The sequence below is a fragment of the Athene cunicularia genome, assembly GCF_003259725.1.
Source record: "Athene cunicularia isolate RWA chromosome 1 unlocalized genomic scaffold, athCun1 chr1_part1, whole genome shotgun sequence".
Taxonomy (NCBI): domain Eukaryota; kingdom Metazoa; phylum Chordata; class Aves; order Strigiformes; family Strigidae; genus Athene; species Athene cunicularia.
This window is the reverse complement of record NW_020799091.1, coordinates 32127007-32148897: the sequence shown is the minus strand read 5'-3', so window position 1 is coordinate 32148897 and position 21891 is coordinate 32127007. Positions and strand designations below refer to the sequence as shown.

General features: G+C 36.3%; 1 protein-coding gene across 1 annotated transcript in view; it reads right to left on the bottom strand.

Annotated features, from left to right (window-relative positions):
• Positions 1-21891, bottom strand: part of VWA8 (von Willebrand factor A domain containing 8) — a 193131-nt gene that overhangs the window by 16109 nt on the left and 155131 nt on the right. The window contains exons 38-42 of the mRNA XM_026859638.1: positions 12639-12747; positions 11166-11322; positions 7821-7929; positions 2004-2129; positions 17-175 (exon numbers count right to left, since the gene is read on the bottom strand). Of these exons, the coding sequence (XP_026715439.1) occupies positions 17-175; positions 2004-2129; positions 7821-7929; positions 11166-11322; positions 12639-12747 (660 nt within the window). The remainder of the gene's footprint in view (positions 1-16; positions 176-2003; positions 2130-7820; positions 7930-11165; positions 11323-12638; positions 12748-21891) is intronic.

Here is a 21891-nt window from a genome sequence, read left to right as displayed (position 1 = left end):
GCCCAGCTGTAATTACCTTGAATTTGTGCTCATAATTCTCAAAAGCTTCCATGACCATGCAGACAGCCTCCATGGAGCGTTCCAGTCGTCCATCCACCCCGTTAAAGCGGTACATGCTACCGGAAACATCTACCACCAGGCGCAAGCGTTTAGGTTTCTGCTGGGGGCTCCCAGGCTGACAGGGAAACATAGCAGAAAGAAATCCAATATAGCTGGGAAAGCTAAACATCGGTAATGATAAAACATTCCAGAATGAGAACCCAATGCACTTTGCGAAGCAAGAAACTTTTATGTAGCAAACACCGATTATGTTTTAGAAAAAGAACAAAAACATTTTAACCTTTTTTCTAACTGTTTCAAACCAGTTACTTGGCAGATATCTCAAGTCATTCTTTCCCCTCACCTTCAATGACTGGAAACAAAATACCTCAAAAAATTCCACACATGCTTGTCAGGAAAATACTTTTTCTGTCTCAGTTTTGATTCTTAACATTTTATTTCAGGAAAAAGACTCTCAAATTTGATCTTTCTGCCAAGGCTCATAATGGATATGCTTTTCCTTGGCTTATGGTAGTAACAGAGACCCATATAAGACTGTAAAAACTTGTCTGCTGGGGTTAATAACATTCCAAAAATGTTTGAAGTCTTGTTCTGATTAACTACTAGTTTCTTCTTCATTCTGATGTTGAAACGATTATTTTTTCCTGAAAACAATCTCCATCTGTTTTAACAATTTTTGGCACACTACATTTAGTGGAGGTGTTTTATTTAGTGTGCAATGAGATGAGTCTGGACTCAGGTATATGGCTATTAAAGATCATCTGGCAAAAAAAGAGTCACATTAAAGACAAAAAACTAAAATGTTTCTTTTACCTGTAAAGGGTTGCGAGCATTTGTGTGCTTTATTCTTTTAATTATTTCTTAATAGACTGTGGTATCCCTGTTCTCCGCAAAACAAAGGGAGAGAAAGTGCCCATTAAATCCTACATTTACTTTTAAATTCAAATCTTAAAGGTGTCCTTTTTTTTTTTTCCCCCTAATTAAGCTATTTTTACAAAGCCTTATAACTGATACATTGAGTAAACACATTTTGAAAAAAATGAGAAATGAAGATCTAATCACTTTTCCCTTATTGATCTTTCACACAAACAGTACCAGGGTCCAGAAACTGTTCAAAGCAACAGACATCAGGACCAAGTAGCATAAAAAATAATACCAGGGATTCATCAGATGTGGGCAGCTGACATGCAAAAAGATGTTGCATTCAGCTATTTAAAAAAAAGTTCTTAGTGTAGTCAAAAATTGCAATCTGTCATTAAGTAATACTGTTAATATTATGGACCAGCCCCACCAGTTTTGGCTAGGTTTTGTTGGTCTGATTCAAGTGGTTTTTCTGTTGCTGACTCACATAAGCCTAACCATAATGTCTTCTAAGGCATGGCTGAACTGAGTCATAAGGCAGACGATTTTATTGTATGTTAATAGCTTTTCCTCACACTTTCTTCCCATTATCATTTTTCTTCTTGTAAATCCAAATATTTGTGAAAGCTGAAATTCTTTGCATATCACAGAAGGGGAGGACATTTGTAAAACACTTGGTTTTTTAAACTTCCTAGGACATCAAGGTATTTATTAACAAAAATTAAATTAGTGAGAAAATATTTTCCTTTTTCTTAGACAAACAAACTTCTCTGCTAATTGCATTAATCTCATCAAAATATAAAATATGAACTTAAAAACGTAGCACTGTCTGGATCAGCATCCTCCCTCTGAGGGTGGCCAACAGCAAATAAGTGTGGAAGATTATAAGAAGAGGTGAAGCAAATTTTCCACCTTGTGGTTGCCTCTGTCCCAGGGACTTCAAGAGCCAGAGAAGATTCTTAATAGTTTCTCTTCTCTGTAACTTACTCAAACTCCAAACATACATATAGTGCAGCCAGTATGAAACCAGCTGACTGGATAAGCTCTTTACTACTCTTCCCTGCTACTTCTTGGATACTTACTTGTGGCTCAAGTTCTCCCCGGCGTTTATATATGGCTTTTTCTCCTGTCAGCCCATCAATGATTTTGGCATCATCTAGCTCTCCAACAGCTTGGTGTCTCAGCCATTGTCTTTCCTTACCCTTGGCCTAAAACAGAAAAGATGCCTTAATTCACTCAGTAATGCAAGTGTATGCTAGACAATTTAAGACCTACCGAACATGACATATGCATGAATTTTCTTTGTAATGATGTGATAGTTTTGACATGTCAAAGAAATCCAAATACATTTTCATAGCTGTCCTGCTTTTTTTTTTCTGAAGGAAAAAATAACACTGACAAAGAATATGTTCCCTCTGTAATTCTGTCTTTTTTAAGTTGTTTCATATATGGGAGTTTAACTGTGGACTGCAGAAATGTTAACCTTTTTTCTTGCGAATATGCTGGAAATCTGTGTAACGAGCCTCTGCAGAAATACATACAACCAGAAGGACATGCATAACTGACCATTTGTTACCTGTTATCCATTCAAGCAGTGCAAGAAAGAAACATCGTGTGACTTAAAGGTAAAATCAAGCAGTATTCACCTTAGGTAATGGTAAATGGTATCTTTTAAAGTAATATTCATAACAGACTATATTTATGTTTTAAAATAAAAACCTTGAAAATTGGGATACTCATGAGACATTACACTGAACGTTTCTATTATTTCCTTTAAAAGAACATTGGTTGTCTACAGTCTGGCTTGATGAACATGCAATACAATCCAGAAACTCAAATATGGAACCCCTGTACAGAGAAGAAAGCACTTAAGAATGAAGACTCAAGTGTTTTAGTATTATAAACAATATATTTAAGAATGTTTTCATGGATAGCTTCATCATGGTTCATGTAAGATCCATCTAAAGACAGCAAAGTCTGCCCATATGGGTTTCATAGTTTATTTCATTTCTGCTTAAATGTTCAGGTTGAGGTTGCTCATCCTAGTAATAAGCCCAGCATGGAAAGAAGATTTTAAATTTGTATATGTATAATGCATTTGTACTCTCAGCAAACTACTGGTCAGCAGCTGAAGGCAAATCAAATACCCAGCAGGACATAAACTGCCTTCAACATTGATTCTCAGGAATAAAACTCAGTTGCTCTCTGTTGAGCAGGAAGTGTTACATTATAAAACCCCAGTAAAACTGCAGGCCTGGGATCTGAGAGGACAAATCATTATAATTTTGAACACTCTGAGCAGTCAGCTGATGGCTTCTTAAGCCTCAGAGAATCTTTGATTTTGTTTTGGTCAAAATTTATGAGTTTTTCTTTTTGTTGTGTATGGTAGAAGGATTTTTGCACTACTGTCTATTGCCTATAGTTACGTAGATAATGGACTACTTACCTATGAAAATAAGTGTGCACAAAGAATACAAAGCCACAGTACAGAATTTACAAGCTGTGACGAACACAGTGTCAAAAACTTTACAGATGCTTCCTGATGGGAGGCAAAACAATGCCAATACAAGGAAACCTCAGCCTTTTAGTAAAACAAAGATTTCTTAGGTTGTGAATTCAGTCAGTTGTGCCCTCTGATAGATATTCATGGTGCTACAGTCAATCTAGCTTTAACTCACTTTGGCAGTGGGGCATCTGTGAATTTCTTTGCACCACCAACTAGTAGTTTCTACTACCACTAAATATTCTTGGGATGAAATTTGAAGTCCCTTCTTCAATACGATCATCGAGTCCTTTGTTGCCTGAAGAGTTGTGTAACATCACAAAAAGCTACCTGCAAATTCCAGGTGACCTCTGCATGTTCCACCAAAATATCACACTGTAGGAGTTTTCCTGCTGTGAAAAACACAGTAGGATACCCACAGCAAATTTCAACACTCCAACTAAGCATTAAAAAAATGCTGTTGGAGACAGTGAGCTGCTGAGTGAGCAGAACCTGTCTGAAATGGGTCATGCATCTTCCAGGATGATGCAGATGAGATGACTGTTCCTAGTCACTTTAGCCACTATAAGTACTGGAACAGAGGTAGATCCTTATTGCTTCCTTACGGCTGCTGTTTTGTCAAATTTTTGTCATTTGTTTCCTTTCAGTAGGCAGGAGGGCCAAACAACAGAAGATTATAAAGTTTCAGCTTCATTGAGCAAATTCTCAATCAGTTTCACCACTCTTTTCATAGACAATGCTTTATCTTTGTGGCTATTTGCTGTTCAAGGAACAGCAGTGGGAGGAGAAAATTGTTTTAACTACGGGAATAGTTAAAAAAACATTTAATACCTTTTGAAGCTTATGCAACAAAAGATAGTATTTGAGCTGAAATTTTATTGGAGGAACACAGAGTTGACATTCTCTCCTAAAATAGGAAAGAATGCTGACAAAATCTGACCTAACCTCTTTACAAAATAATGTTAAAATTATTTAGACTACTTTGCATCTGCCTCTCCCATGCAAAATTCCTAAGAATTTATTTCCTTTTATAAATGTTGAAAAAAAATCCCCTTAAAAATGTGTTGTACAATGCATGTATTTATTACAGAAAAGCTTCAAAGCATTTTCAATATATAATTTTCATAAACTTGAAAGCAACATAAGTTTAAAAGCATTTGTAATTTTAAGAAAAAAAACAGAACTATTACATATATACCTTGCTTTGATATTTTACTGGAAAGGGCATACAACTCATTACTCCTGCAATATACTGCAACCATATTGATGAAAAAATATTGTATATATATTAATTGTGCCTCTTTCGAAATTAGAAAAATGTGCTAGACACCATATGTTATCAGCATGGCAATGGCTGACCGCAATTCTGCAGGAATTCTTTTCACTGAAAGATAGCAAACATATATTTACAAAGAAACCTGCAAAATGTAACTGTGATGTCTGTAAATACCACAGAAAAAGTTGTGTATGTGAAGTGATCACATATAAATATGTAACTTGTAATGGTATAGGTTGGTATGAAATACTCCCATTTCTTTCTGGGAAAACATTATGTATATGTTCCCTTAGCTGCTGAAATCAGAAAAGTACAACTGACAGGGCAAAGGGTTTTCACATTGTCAGCTCTCTGAGCCATGTTTATTATAATAGGACCGCTACTGTTTTATTGTTGCTGCTATGACCAGACAGTTCCCACACGGTCTAAATCAGACAGAGCCCTATTAGGGTCAGTGACTCGGGCTCAGGTTTGCCCAGTTTAAATGTAGGGGCCTAAATGATGCTTAGAAGCTACAGAGACAGTTTCCCTCAGATTCCCTCTCTAATAATCAATAGAAAGAGAAGTACCTTCCGGAAGGTAAGTCATCTAAAATCTAAGGCCTTTCTGAGTGACTGTCTGACTGTAAGCTTTTGAGTCTGGAGTTCAGACAGACAAGCTTTACTTAGGGTTTGGCCAGCAAAAGGGGAGAAAAGAAAGCTCATAATTGACTGTATTTCCTGGACTTCCAGCTTTGCTACTTCTGCAGAAGATAAATGACAACTCGTAATGTTTTGTTAATGTTGTTCAAAGACCTGACAGAAATCAGTGAGTTATGCAACGCAAAATGAACAATGAAATTACATTCTCAGACTGTATTTTTCTATCACTTTCAAGGATCAGCCTATTCCAAACATCTCTTTCTGCTGCTACTAATTTTTGTGAGCCAGCAACAACTGGACCTGAATCCCAGCCTTCTGATTCTTGGGATGTAAAATTTAATCAAAGGAACATGTTTTAAAAAACCCCACAAAGCTAACAAAAAAGACATACGTTGAAAAGAAAATCCAGGTTAAAAAAACATGGACTATATATTTCCATTATGTGAACACATTAATTTTCAAATGAAGCAAACTCAAAGATTTCTAAAAAGCCAAAAGTGTTCTCTACTGGGAAGGTAATATGGGATTTTCACAAAGTTAAAAACACACAGCTGCAGAGTTTACTGCAACTATATGTGCCACTGATTTCTTGTTTGAGAAATGAGGAATGTGTGACTGATAACAGAAAGCAAGTAGTTTTAGCTAAGAACCACTGGTGTACATAGCACTATCCAGAAAAAAGGGGAGACAGAGGCATAGTCCTTCATCAGGGTTCAAAGACTTAACATGCTGAAGAATTCAAGGTTGGGGTTTTTTTGGTGTGTGGTTTTTTTTTTTTTTTCCCCCCTCAAAAAAATAACATGAAATGTGCTTGGATTCAGTTTCCAAACTAATGGCAAGCATTTTGCAACTAAATAATTCCTGTTATAATTTATCTTATTTTTTCTACTACATCTTCCAATTAAAAAAACCTACCAAAATCTATATAAAGATTTAGTTAAAAACTTGCTTTCAATATTGCTTTTATTCTATGAGCTACCTTTTCTAAATTCAGTTAATTTGTTTTTTCATCATAAAGTACACTTACTATCTCCATGGTTTGCTGCTATAGATTTTGCCAGGAAGCTAGCAAAGTCTCATAAAATACTGAGGCTTATAAGATTTTGCCTTGATATTAAAATGACCTTTTTAACAAAGAAACAGGATATGTCTCCTTATATTAAAACACGTTGTATTTTGATTATGATTAACGTGATCCCTTGGCTCTAAGGAACAGACAAGGCAGACTAAAAAAAGACTTTAAACTGAAGATTCACTTACTCACTTCACACCTAGAATGTGCTTCCAATGGTATGTCTACTAGAAACATGGTAAAGAAAGCACATAGATATAAATGATGCAAGGAAAACTGAGATTTATATCTAAAATTTTTCAATTGAAACCTACCTTTACAAGTAAAGCCTATATCCTGAACTGAAACACATATTAGGTGCATGAATCACCTAATCATGACCATCTTAAATGTTCATTCTATGAGGATCTCTCTGAATTGATACATTCATAATAAAACTGGCTAATGGTTCTCTGTGTATATATGTGATTACAGTAGCATTGTTGTAGTCACAAAACCTTAAAAATGCAAGTAAGACAAAGAAAAATGTACCTTTCGTACTTGCAATACCGGGGAGATTAGATTTTTTGACCCAGGAGGAGTCTGTCCATACACAAACTAATTTCTTTCTCTCTTTCTGTTTTATTGCTGAAGTAAGGAGACAGATTAGACACTGCACAGTGACTACCTAATAGACTAAGATATATGTATACCAGTGGTTGGTAGCCTTCAACAGAAATATTTTTAATCAGAAATAAGGAGTAAAATTAATTTTCCTTCAATTTTCACTGAAGATCAGCAGATTTCTCCTACAATCAATTAACTTTTTATTTTATTTACCCCATATATGAACATTAGTGTTAATAAAACCTGGAACAATCACAGGACCAATTACTGGAAGAAAGGCAAACTGGTGGTTCTGGTCAACTTCCACTTAGATTTGGGCTACACCTATTTTTATTAGCAGGAGTTAAGAGTTAAACCTGCAAAAAATTCATGTTTTCAGCTGTATATGCAGTAAAGCTCTGACCTGGAGTGTTTCTTTTAAGGTCTATAGCATTTGCACTTCTAAGCTAAAAAGTCTTTTGGACAGGAGGTAAAGACAAAGGCTGTGATCTACACACCATCACATATTCTTTTAATAATGTATAGTATTTTCTTTCACAAAATTGTGCTCCTGAATAAGTAAACTCTGTAAGCTGTGGTATGGGAATGCTGTAACTTGTAGAAATGAGCACTGGGACCCACTTAAAAGCTGCCTTTGAAATAGTAATATGAGACTGTTTTTCCTAACGATGCTTATAACCTGAATCTGCTTTTAGCCCTCAAAGGTATGATCGTCAGATGGTAACAGGATATTAGCAGGATAGTATTTGAGGCCTAATGTAATGAGCTCATCATGTTCCTTATCAGTGAATCTAAGATTACCTGCAGGTTGTCTAAAATGATGCGGAGTGACTGAACTTGACGTCGGACTGCTCCAGAGAACTTTTCATAAGTTGATGCATCATATTCACTCATGTGAATCTCTTTCAATCTAAAACAAAGAACAGGGAGTTAAGAACAGTTTAGGAAACAACCATATCATCTATTTTTGTATGTAAATTACAAGTTTATTTACTTGATAACAGGGAAATTCAGGCTGTAATAACCACACACAGGAGACAAAGAAGTGGCAGCTGCTTTTTAAAATTTTTGACAAGGCAGGTGATCACCCATGTCTACAGGGATTGCATCACATTAAAACTTATTAAAGTTACTAATCTTTTGTCTCTCTCCTAATCTGCTTTAATGTTTGGGAAGTAAATCAGATGTTTTAAAATCTGTGATCAAATTCTAAAGGTTTTATTGGTTCAGGTGTTGCCATCTGTACATAAAAGGATCATGAGTGCCTATTCATTACTTCACTGTCTGAGTATTTTAAACATATCACGATCCACGCTTTAACACAAAGGTTAAGTAAAGACACACTATAAAATCTGTCCTTGAAGACCTACAACTAGTAACTCTGTCTCAAATACCTATCTTTGTGCTTCATAAAATGATGAAACCTTGAAACAAAGAAGTTTTAAATAAACATTAACAAAAATGTACTCTCCCACAAAAAAAGAGTCATGTCACCAAACACTATCCTGTCCAGAAGCCTAACAGAGAGTACACCATCTGCACCATATGCTTTTTCTATAAGTTAAGATGTGCTCACTTATAGTTCTGTGTCACTATTCTCAACATTGTAGCTAAGCAGATACTCTTAAACTGGTGAAACTCACAACTGGAATGTAATTAGAGAGGTCTAACAGTGAAGAATAAGCTAGAGGACAGGTGGATATGCTGGGTGTGTGCACCACTGGACATTTTCCATGATCCAGCATCATGTAGCAAGGCAGCAACGTTGTATCTGGCCACCCCAGCATCCAGCATGCAGCTGGGTTGAGTCCTGAGTTAAAAGGTGGCCTATCTGTGCACAGCTCATTTCAAACAAGCACTTCCTAACAGCATAACTTTGCTCACACTGTTTGGAAAATACTGATTTTTGAATGAACTATAAATGTAAAGTATGTATAGACTAGTCGTATTTCTACTGACAAGTTTTTTAATACCATCACAAGTTACTTGCCTGGAACATACAGTATACATGAGAAATGTTGTTTAGACTAGCCCTTTAATGCCAACATTAAAATCAAACGTCAAATCTTTGTTGTCTTTAATATGACTATAACTTTTCCTATTTTAAATTTTGCATAGACATAGTCATTATAGCCAACTATTATTCATTAGAGGCAGAACAAAGTAACTTTCAGTGCTGTACACTTTATTTCATGGATCCTGCAATGGAGTTCAGTATCTTCACATCAATGAAGAAAACATTTTGCTTCAAACAGAAAAAACCTCACATGTAGTTCTACTTTGTTAGACTCTACATCAATCCACAGTGAAAGCTAGTTCAGAAAAATACCAAGAAAAATACTGCATCTATTCAAGAGCAGTTTCTAACTTCATTCTAGTGAAACAGGGCAATTTAAAATGTTTTCCATTAGAAGTACTATCTAGCCAGGAAAGCAATTAATAGCTTTCATATTAAAATTCCCCCTTCCAGAAAATCATGTATAAACACAGCAGTGAAATCGGCAGTACCCCTTGCTTTTTTAGTTCAGCCTGAGGAATCCAACCTCACTATTCTTAATTTTATCTGTTCCCACAACTATCCAAGAGGTAAAGAATAAAAATCCAAGTCAAATGTGGCTTCAGAATAGGCTACATTTATAGCTGGTAGATGCCAGGTCACTGGTTTTAGCAGGACATGAATTGTTAACTCATGTACAGATACTCAGATTTTACAGGACACAGCTGCACTGTTTCAATACCATGTAGCAGTATTCAGGAATTTTCTCTAGCAAGAATTTTATAAATCCCCATACAGGCAGGTAGAAACTCATCAAAGCATGCCATGTGTGTCTATTTGCATATGCACAGAGATGTACAGTAACCAAGACCATACATATTGATTGTTTCTGTTATGAAGCAACTGATAAGCACTTTTGAAGAATGGGGATGCAGAAAGGGTTAAAAGTAGTCCTCCCCACCTGCCCCCCATAAAGCACTAGGAAAAAAGACAAAACAAGCCCTGCCTTCCCCCTGAAAACAAAACCTTAAGTGACTATTTTTAATTTAAATTTCTGTATGTTGCTTGTGTAAATTAGATCAGTATTAAAAGGTTTTTTCTTTTCAGGATCTTTTCCTGTGAAGCACTGACATAATCTATACATTTTCCTTGTCTTTATTAATCACTAATGCTCTAATGGCAATGTTAAATGCTCCAGGTAATTCAGTAATAAACCCATGATTAAGAAAGAAACTTGACCTGAATGCAATAGGTAATTGCTGTTTTAAATACAGTGGTTCACGTACAGTGTATGCTCTATGCTTAACAGCCTAATTACACATCAGTTGAAGCAAACGGCAATCTCACCTGCTCCTCACAGCATCCAGATTTGCCCCTCATTAGAAATTACTCTGTTAATAGCAACAAAATGTGAGCTGATTAAGCTGCTTCTAAATTTATTTGGTCCAATGTTTTAATCTGTGTCTCGTACACTCTGCTTTCAGCCAGATACTCACATTGCAATATGTCTTGAGCTAAAAATTCATTTGGAATGACTGTCAATACACTTTGCTTGTTTTAATGTGAAGTACCAGAGGTTGACCTGAGAGTTCAGCCGGTGGAAGAAATCTGAACCTCTGTGCACAGTCTGGGAAACAGTTGATTAGTAACCACGCATTACACTAATGCTGGGAAGATCTGTGGTTCGGGGAAAAGTGTCTGCTGAGGTTTGATAGTTCAAATCATCTCATCCTTTGGCTACTGATCTTTCAAACAGAAGCAATTTGCTCATAATGGTTCATTCTGAAAGACATTTGTTAGGTGATTAACTATTCCTAACAACACACAATCTTGATTGAGCATAATTCAAAGAAATTTTCATACAGTAGATCTCTTTTTTAAAAAGATAAATATTCACATCAGTCTTCTTATCTACCTAGCTATGTTTTAGTCTACCAAATCACACAGTCATTTTAATAGTGTGGCTTAAGTCAATAAAACATTCTATACATCTTGTCCAGAATAGTTAAACATGTGCTGGTAAACTTTGTTAAATGATAATTAATACTGAAAGGTAATTGATAAATGTAGCTGAGAAAGAAAATTCTTTTCAGTCATCTTTTTCAAATTCTTCTGGAAAATGGAAGGGAAAATAAGGACTTTCACATTACCTTTGTTTAAAGGCCTTTTCACCCATCTCTCGAGCAGCTCTCTTAACCTCCTCAGGAACAGCATCCTTTTCAGCTTGAGATATTTGGTAAACCCTGTGGCCAGCATCTAGTCGATACGGCCCACCTTTGCCACCTAACCCAGCAGTGTCTCTCCCACCTAATGTGATTGAGATAAAATATTAAGAATATGCATTTGATAACAAGTAAGAATACATTTTCTTTAAAGCTTCCACTGTCTTATCTACAGAGGCTCCAAAAATGTTGCCAACAATTCCCAGCAGAAATTTTTATTGCCAAATATTTTCAAAACCAAGCAGCTCTCATGGTAAAGAAGAATTCCAATGGAATACTTTCTGGAGACCAGATTCATAATGATTTCCATCTTGTACAAAGGGGACTAGAGATTATGTAAGTCTTGCACTTCTCCTTGAAGCTCCTAGTCCTTAAAGTCATTCATTCAGCCTCTGTTTTCTCCCTAGAACTTGCTGATTTACACCTGTTCCCAAACCACTTTATCTAGTGATCCCTATCATGCCCGTTCAGAATTAGGAGGCACTTTACCTATTCTGTGTGCCTCTTACCTACACGATCTAAATTGCTGCAGCTACAGAGACATCTGAGAGAATGGCAAATGACTCAGCTCAGTTTCTGTGGCTGCAAGCTTCTGGTCCTCTATGTGGCCGATGAAAAGATACAACAAAATGTAACTGAAGTAGAGATCTGCTATACACAGATTAAGTTAGACGATTCAAATACTTTTTACTGGCAATAAAGCAACCTTGTATTGGGCAAGATAGCTCTAAGCAGAAGGTGGCTGTGGCAGGTGCACCCGCCCAGTGAGAGCAGAGCTGCTTGGCTGCAAAGTGTGGCACCTCGGGGCTGCCTTTGCTCTCAGGGCCTCGTGGCAACTGGGGCCTTTGGCCAGTGGGAGCCACTATTGACTACAGGTCAGATTGGGCCTGGGGATAAATGGAGTCCCCTGGGGGAGACATTTTGAGCTTGTCCCCTGGAGCAGCAGCTGCAGTCGAGGACTCTCCCCTTGCGTTAGGACACCACCCAAGGAAACTACTTGAGGTTCCTTGGGTGGGGACGCTGCCCTGAGCAGGTCCTCGAGGCTGAGAGCCCTCACTTGCCAGGTAAGTGATAGAGCGTTTGGGGTTGTCGTTAAACCCCAGGGAGTGGGGCTTTGTCTGCGTTTTGGGTTGCTTAAACCCTAAGGAGTTGTGCTTTGTTATGCATTTCAGGTTGCCGTTAAACCCTACGAAGTTGTTCTGTTCCCCTCTCACAGACATCTGAACATGTAATTTACCGAGAGCTAGTTAATTCTGTTAATAATAAATTTTTAATTTTTGGTGGATGGTTGTTTATTTGAGAGCCTCTGTAACAGTGGCCTTGTATAAATCCATTTTTGATAGTCACAGCATCTCCCTTAGACATCTGTCAATGATACATTAATAAAACAGAATGATAAACCTGTTCCACCAGCCCAAGTATTTCCACCAACATGTGGCATGTTGTCTGGATCCACTTTTCCATGTTTGGGGGAACTGACATCCAAACCACTGTCCCTCTGAATAGTTATCTGTAAAATAAAAAGTAGAGCTGTACATCTCTCATAGCAAGGAAAGCTGCTCTAACAACCTATTAATAACATATTAGGTCTGCTGAAGAGCTGTAGGAGCATTCAGTAAATGCAGCATCCCACCTGATGAGGAAGACAGGATAAAGCAGAGTAAAACAGGGCTCCTGAGTGGCACGTTAGACCCACACCAGATCTAAGATTACTGCCACATCCAAACTGCTCAGTGCATACAGTTCTTACACACACTAGAAAAGTGCATACTGATAATAGCTAACATAATTCTAAATCCCTCTGCAGACAGGACCATCTGCAGTTTGAATGCTTCTCATAGTACTGCATAACCATAGTACTGTACGTCCATTTACAAATTTCATGAACACAAAACTACAGTTCTGCATTCTTTACTGATGGGAAGATTGATCTTCCTTTCATGAGCAGGGACTAAAGAAATGACATGCTCTTCTCTGAGATTCATCAGTAAATGGCTAGTTCAAATGACATGCTTGTGCAATCCTTAACTTCCCGTCATGACCACAAAAGTCTACAGCAGTGGGTTTTCTACACCTGTCTGCTGACTGCACCTTCCCCATCAACTCGCTGCACAGCTGAACAGCTGTCAGATGGTCAGGCCTGAGTCACCTCAGGCTGGGGCTAGATTTAAGTGGGTGACTGGAGGTAAAAATACTCCTTCCCATTACCAACTCTGAGTCATGTAGTGAATCAATGATTCATGTGTAAACTGCCCTTCAGTTACTAATTTTCTATAATTTAATGCCGCTTTATTTTTTTAATGAAACTTAGTGACAGATATGTAAAATGGATGTCTTTAACCTCTACAAATTAACTTTCTTCTCATCTACCATAATACATTTAATTCTCTGATGAATTTATGTGCCCCAATAACTACAATTTATTGCCTTCTCAGAAGTTCCCTGGTACTATCAGGGTTTTCACTGGGACTATAGAGCAGTTTAATCCTTGTATTCACTGTCTTGCAGACTCAACTTCATGCTGACATGAATTCCATACATGTTTCTGAACTGAAAACATGTGCTCTAACAACAGTGTCTTGGCAGCTGTTCAAAATATCATTTTCTTTCTCTTTATAGAATTTATATTAGTTCAAAGAGCTATAATACATCTTCTGTGAACCATGTCATTAGTGTAAAATCAAGATCTAATCTGATAAATTACATTAATTTATCGTTTGTATAGGAAGAAAGACACTTAACCACAACCGCATGTTACCCTTAGGGTTATATACCTTTTTGGTTTAAGGGATTTCCTCCAAAATAAACAGGGTTTTTCTTCATAACTGGTAGATTTCAAAACTATCAGAAACACAGGTCAAAAAAATAGCTGAACTTAGTTTAAAATAAAATCATAAAACCAAAATGGTAGTGTCAGCTTCATGAATCAAATCAAAATATTATTCTGTAAAGAGAAACAATAAAATGGAAGATTTTTTTGTATGTTCATCCTTCTGGGTTCTTCATAGACAATTACCCAGAATTCTGAAAAAGGAAGCTCTGTGGGGCAAGCATAACCATAATCGGTGACACAAATGTCATATTCTATTTTTGTCAATTTTTTCCGTTGAAAAATTTCACTAAATATTTTGAAATTAGAAGCATTGTTTAAATTTTAAGTGAAAAGTTCTGTAGACAAAAGAGCTTTATCACTCACATATTTATCACATGTAAGCTGCTCAAAAATAACACTTCTAGTACATATGCACTAGATAAGGTTTTCATATAAACCTATTTTACAACAGTGTTGATCTGATTAAAGCAGGTATTTGTAACTTTGAAACAGCATGTGGTAAATAGTAAATCTTTTATTTTATAATGATTTGTGACTTTTGTTAAAAGGACAGCAAAATATCCAACATTTGATTTCTATTAAAATCAAATTTGAAAAAGATTGCTTGAGAGAGAGAAAAAGAGACAAGTGGCATAATCCTATCATAGCTTTAAGAATCAGTCTAGTAGCCTTGAGTTTCAACTATGAGTTATGGTTCAGAGTAGGATAGCTAGAAAATCTATGAAAATTTCCTTCTGAGATTTCCGTTTGATTTTCAAAATAACCACCATTTCCAAAACACTCACAGCACACATATTTCAGTTGTGCATTATCTAAACTTGTTTTTATATATATATGTTGGTAATTCACCATCAGATTATGAAGGCACTTTTCCACTGCCTGTTTGGACAGGTTCTTCTTCAAAGTGTTCACTACACAAGAAGCACAACTGCCATCCTCTCCTGGGATGTGTGTGATTCTTATTTTGTTCTCTATAGAGTCCAAATTCTCAGTAATCATCAATGATCTTAAGTCCCTGGTTCAAAATCTTTTTGTTCTCTTCTTTTCTTTGACTATATTATATTCTCAGGCACCAGTGGGTAACAGGTGCATTTGAAAGGCCTGTGGATGGAGGCTCTGTAGGTCTTCCAAAGTCAATGAAGCAAACAAACAACAATTTTATGTGAGAAGAATACGAAGAGTGCAGGTCAGAAAGCTGCTAAAGGAATGTGCTTTTCTGAAGGGTCAGTGGTATGAAAGAAGTGCTTGAGAAAAGGAAATGAAGAAACAACAGCAAATGCCAAAACTTGTTAAAGCTTTGACTTAATTTTCTGGTTCTGCCTCTTACACATCCATTCATTCCTGACAGCAAGGGCAATCAGGCAGGAATAGAACTAAACGCTCATTTGACATTCAATGAGATACATGGTATCTGAACAACTCGCCCGTATCAGTTCTTTCTGACATATATGAATAGCTGCCAAAACAGCCAAAATGGCTACACTATTTTTTTTTTTTTTTCCCCTGACAACACTGGGATTCTAGGATTGAACTGAGTAAGAGAAACTGACACAAACACACTCAGTTTGGAAACTAATTGATCGTATCATCCTTCATGTAGCAATGCAAAGAAGATAAAGAGGCTCAGAGAAGCCAGTTACATGATTTAATGTACTCAACACCACAATGAAACCAGCTGTTTCACATCTGTGTCATATTTATGCCAAACAGCTATTAAATGCATACCAACCTGCAGTAGGGGTCGGTCTGAAGATGAGTCAAAAGCTGGTAGTTTTGTCTAGACTTCAGCTGGTCAGGCAAACTATGGTAAGGGAAGTTTATATTGTGTACTAACCAAATCTTAACTATGGAAGTGGATCTAGAACCACAGTCATACCACTTAAGTGAACATGGAATGAAATTCTATTGAATTCTGATGTGAATTAATATAATTTAGTAAAATTAACCCCTGCAGCATAAGAAAGGACTGGCATACAACACATTTTGATACTTTTATCATCCCTCAGTAAAAGACAGCAGTTGAATTTGTTGAGGATCACACAGCTGACCCAGATACACCATATATTGTCTCTGTAAGACACTGTCACAACTATGGGAAGAAATGAGCTTGAAATAACCCATTAACAAAAGTGTGTGAACTATGGAGAGGGCTGCTGTACACTATTATTAAAATGATTTATGTTCCACACTTATATCAGTATTTCATTCTAATATATGAGCTGTTTTCACAATTACAGTACTTCACTTTTGAGCTCAGAATTAATTTTCTTCTAATATATTTCAAACAAATCTCTCTGACTCTATGAGTAAAACTAACCAAAAGCATTATAAAATTTAGCTGCACCTGATTTCATACAAGTGAGCTTAACGATATTTTAGCACCCAGAAATCTTAATTATATATTTCAAATAAAACTAAGAAGAAAAAAATGTCTTTAAAAAGAAGCTTCACCACCTCAAAGGCAGTCCCAAGTAGCACAACTGTGTATTTCTGTATCTTAACAAGTGTTGGTTGCACCCAATTTACTTGTGCCAAGCAAATAACTAACATAAAAGAAACAACAGACACTCTTCAGTATGTCACATTTATATGTCTGATGGCAATAAAATCATTGTTAGGTGACTTTTTATGAGAAGCTTTTAAAGAAATATTCAAGGTACATTTAGACCGAATAGATATTAATATCTCTATTATTAACATATTTATAATAGTATTAAATGTAATGAGTAAAAGACACTTAGCAAAGTCAACTGAAATGAACATTTCGTATATCTATTATTCAATCATACATGTGTCAGAGTATTCATGACCTTCAACACTGCCACCTCTTCACCAAAGCTTTTTAAGCCCATACATACATCAGCTCCTCATTGTTCAAGTCTGTTACAATAAACCAAAGACTAAAATTCCAGGATTTATCTTTATTATGGAGACAGGGAAAGAGGGAGGGAATCTCATCTCCACCCTTATTTTCCTACTTGAAATTCTCTTTACTTCTACGAGTTTCATGCAGGAGATCTAACCAACAGCTCTCACTGTCTTAGATGCCCATACCTCCATTTAGAGTCTTGTAAAAAGCTGAATCTCTAAAACAAGGGACAGAACATGTACTTAGACTTAACTGCTAGCAGAAGAAGAACATGCAGTTAGAGGTTAGGAAATATCTTTTAAGCTTTGTAAGCAGAAGTCAGATAAGGTTGAAAATATTTCTATCTTTGAACAGAAAAGTAATAAATGAGTGATGACTTCCAGTAAAATGAGTTTTATCTTGATACAGTCGGGGATGTGTCTCTGTTGTAGGTTGTTTTTTCAGTCTTAAGATATTGTCATCCTAGCCTGTACAGGATAGGCTTCTGTTCAACACAGCAAGCTCGCTAGAGAGTATATGGTCTTTTAATACAGCAGCTTACTTTTGTATTCCAATGCGGTTAACCTCATTAGAATTCCTGAAGGGCACAGGATGTGTCAGTGCCTCCCATTCAGGAGTGCTTTCCAAAAAAGCTCCTTTCCTGTGCTCACAGCAACAAAAGCAAGTTTCTGCCTGAGGACTGGCAAAGAAACTTGTTTCCAATGGGGGAGAGCTGCCTCATGTACAGGGGAACAGACCTTTCACCTCTTAGTTCTAATATCTCTGGCTGTGCCAGGACTAACTCATATCTAGTCATCTTATCCAAAACACAGTGCTTATTTTAATAACCCAGATACAACTTAAAAAGGGGGAAAAAACCAGAAAAAATACTCTAATTCCAGGCTAACATCCTGCAGGTGTAAAGGGACGCAATTTGTACTTTAAGAAATGGACTACATTTCCATTCCCCAAACCTCCCCAAATAAAATTTTTCTTATCCTATCAGGTATGTTTAAAGAGAGCTGGACATTCCTTATAGGATTTAACATCTTCATAACAGAAATAAATGGAATTCCTTCATGTTGTATGCAGTGACAAACATGTACCAGCCTTTCTACTAAGCCCTTTTAAGCATTCAGTGGATCATTCCACACATAAAACATTTACTAAAAATGAAACCAACATGATTTAATTTGTTAATAAACACATACAATTGGGCAAAACATAATTTTAAAAAAATACAAGCAAACGGGGTCAGAGCTGCAGTATTTACAGCTGTGGAGAATATTTATGTAAGAGGATTTTTGAAAAGAAAAACACTTAAGGTGCCCAAACAATAATTACTTTCACAACTATTTTCACTTATTCTAGTTGTTCGGTGTTTCTTACTGTTGATTAGAAGAAAAGAGGAACAAGAATGTGTACACTAAGATTTGAGGTAGTATACAATTTGCACGATTTAGGTGCTTAGTTTAATGTAAAGTAAGGAGTTGTGCAATAGATTAATTATCTGCATGATTAGACAGTCCTGGAAAGTAGGCAGATGAAGTCAGGATCTAGGCTGGCAAGATCCCATTCTTTATTTACTCTTTTTATCATAAAGCAAAGAACCCTGCTAAAAGGCAAATTAGAAAATACGCGCTCTGATCCTAACATACCTGGGACATGGAGGGAAAGAATTAATCTGCTATTCTGCCTTTTCTTTAATAATCCATATATTAAACTGGACAGTTTATAGTCAGTGAAGAATATGGGTTACTTTCCATACAATGCACTGAATTATTGTCGAAAAATATGAATTACATCAATATAAATCCACTACAAATACTATGAAGTTTAAATACTGATGTTGTCTTAAATAGCTTGCTTTCTTCATTAGCACTGTGGACAAAGACTGGGCATGTATTAGAAGAACATTGCAGGAAAAGAAATTAAAACACCTTAGACTTTTCTCCTGTAGGTGATTTGAGAGTTGTTAATTTCTTCATCAAAATCAGTGAAAAATCTTTTAAGATAACCATATAATATTATGAAAGATGGTTGACTTTGGCTGTAACAAAACATGAGTATTCTCAGTGTGAAAAAGACATTAAGTAATCCATTCCACAGCGGCACAAAGGATTAGGAAACGTGTTCCATGGAATGCAGAGTGTATTTCAGCGGATGTATAAAAACCTGATTTTTTCCTGAAACAAAATCTTTGTTTTCTTTTACTCCCCCTCTCCTCCTGCCAATAACCTTAAAACCTCAGTATTACCCTAGGCTGCATTTAACAGGTCAGAAGAACATCCTTTCCTCCAACACATTCTTTATCAGCAGCATGAATATACACATTATTTTCTCAAAGAGTATATAAAAGTTCCACATCAGACAAATCAAGGGCTAATCTGCCTGTTCCATGGTGGCTTTACATTCTATCGTAAAACTGATTCTACCAAAGACAGAAATAAAACATTTTATAATCTACTTACACAAAGTAGTGAAAAGCAAAAATAGGCAAAAACCCCAAAACTAATAGCTTCTATTACTTTTACTTGAACCGTATCATGTACAGCTTTTTGTTATGTGTTAAAAACAAATAGCACAATTTCTATTCACAACAGCACAAAACTGACCCCACAAGTCATTTTTTTCCACAGAAAGGAATATTCCGTATTAGATAAGACAATAATAATGTATGAAATACATTCTGCTTCCTCAATTGTAACCTGAAATGAAAAAACCATGTCACACTGCAGTATAAAACATTTAATAGTTTTCTCCATTCATTTGGCCTCATTTTGATTTTCTATCTTGTCTGTAAAACTGCAAGAATTGAAAATGAACTAATAAAGCTTCATGCATTATCTGACTCCTGTGAACATTTCTCTCTAAAAGCAGCTTTTGAAATTCACACAGGCATTAAACTTCTGTCTCAAATAGCAAAACTGTTCAAAGCAACACAGCTTTAATGGAATTTTAGAGAAATGAATCTGGGTGGGGAAAGAGGTGGAGATTTGAGTGAAACACATAAAAACGGGTATCTGCCTTGCAAATTAAGTTTTTATACACCATCTAAAATAACTGAAACTACTATACAAAGTGCAGCCATTGCTGCTGTGGGTCTTCTTTTGAACTAAATGCTGGCACTATAAGAACCAACTCAGAAACTCTGCTGCAGCAGTAGATGCATTAGAGTCTTTTGTCCATGAGCATGCACTCTGTGGCTTAAAAGCTGGACAAACTAAATGAAGTAATGAGAGAATATCACACATTTGCTTCTGTCTAACAGATCCTCTGCTATGTTAACGCCTGTGTAAAGTCCAATTTCCTCTGTCGTTATTAAAAATTGCCTAATTAATTCTTTTCAACTAAAAAAGGTGAGGTCATTACTTTTTTTAGTATGTTAATCCACTACAAAATATTATCAGAGCAGACAGACAATATCTAGCTTGATTATTTATCATGACTACTATACCCCTCCTAACAGCAATGAACTCAGAAAACACTGAATTTGGTTGCTTCTGGAGTACCCTGAATAATCAACAGCTAGGAAGATGGGATAAGTGAACAAATCATGAGAATTTGGAATAGTTTCAATAGAAAACCACAGGGACATTGCATGATCAAATGTAAGTTGAAAAAAAATCACATGTGGAAGCAGAAAAAAACTTATTTTCTGTAGACTGAAGACCTTGTGAAATCTGTCCTTAAGTGTAAGTTATTAAAGATCAATGATGCTGTTTGTTTTTTTTTTTTTTTCTAAAGGAAAGCCTCCTATATTTAGCACTACTGTAACAGATCAGATGATTTAAATTTTCATTACATTTGTCCTTTCACTAATCAGGGAACAACTTTCATAAGGGCATAATTATTAGTATGCATTTATCTCACTGGGACAGCAGAATTTCACCTCTGTAAGGAGCTCCAGCCTTTAAGTCAGAAATGTGCACTGCAGCAGAGTTTTTGAGATCTGAAAGATGGCATCTTGAGGTTATTATATCTTCTCCCATGAGAACTGTGGGCTTTCAGAGGAAGGTCAAAGGAAAAAAGAGGAACTTTGTGCTGGATCAACGCGCTCTAACAGAAGTTACGGTTATTTCCACTTCTGCTCTTAGTCTACTCTAATTAGACTGGAATATCTTTAGGAAAGGGAATGTATTTCAGACATGTTTGTATAGTGCTTTCAACAAGGGTCTCATTTCAGTTGAGGACATTCATATGAGAAAAAATATCTGATAGAGAACCAAGGATCTTTATCTGAGTTGCTTTATCCAGTGGAGACTTTTAGAGATATGAATTTCTTGAGCTCTGTGGGTTTGTGGCTTTCTAGTCTTATGCATCCCCATACTCATGATTTGATTCAAGAGGGGGTATACGCCTGATATTCCTCACTTTGCTAAAATGAATCATGAAGTCCAGGGAAAGGTCACAGATCTAAACTGGTTTTGGGGTTCATGGATCTCAGAACTGCAAACGTTACCAAACTCTACCTTGTAATCCACTTACTGACTAGATAACTGAAATCTGCGGTATTTCAGGTTTTTCAGGATTCCATGCAGGACTGCAGAATGCCATCAGACAGTTATTCCAAACTTATAAAAACTCTCCACTGCATGTATTTTTCATAATTTATGGGGTTTGCACCACCAGCATTTAAAAGATAAGAAAAATCACTGTTATTAGCTCACCGATGCCCTCACGTGGTCAGAAAAACCTACTTGGTCTAAAGTAGAAAATACAGAACTGGGAGTGGTGGGGGGAGGACTAGACACTCTTGCTATAGGTCATGGTTTTATCTCGAATCAAGAACTGCAGCTTTGCCCAATTCAGTCTTAACATCAGGAAAAGGCCGGAGTTTTGTGAAAGTGTTATAATGTAAAATGTCACTTTTAAAAAAGGAAAAAAAAAATCATCAGTGTAAAGTAGAACCTGAGCAGTAAATATAAACAAGTTAGGATCACTGAAACTCCTGAATCAACTATTCTTCAGAT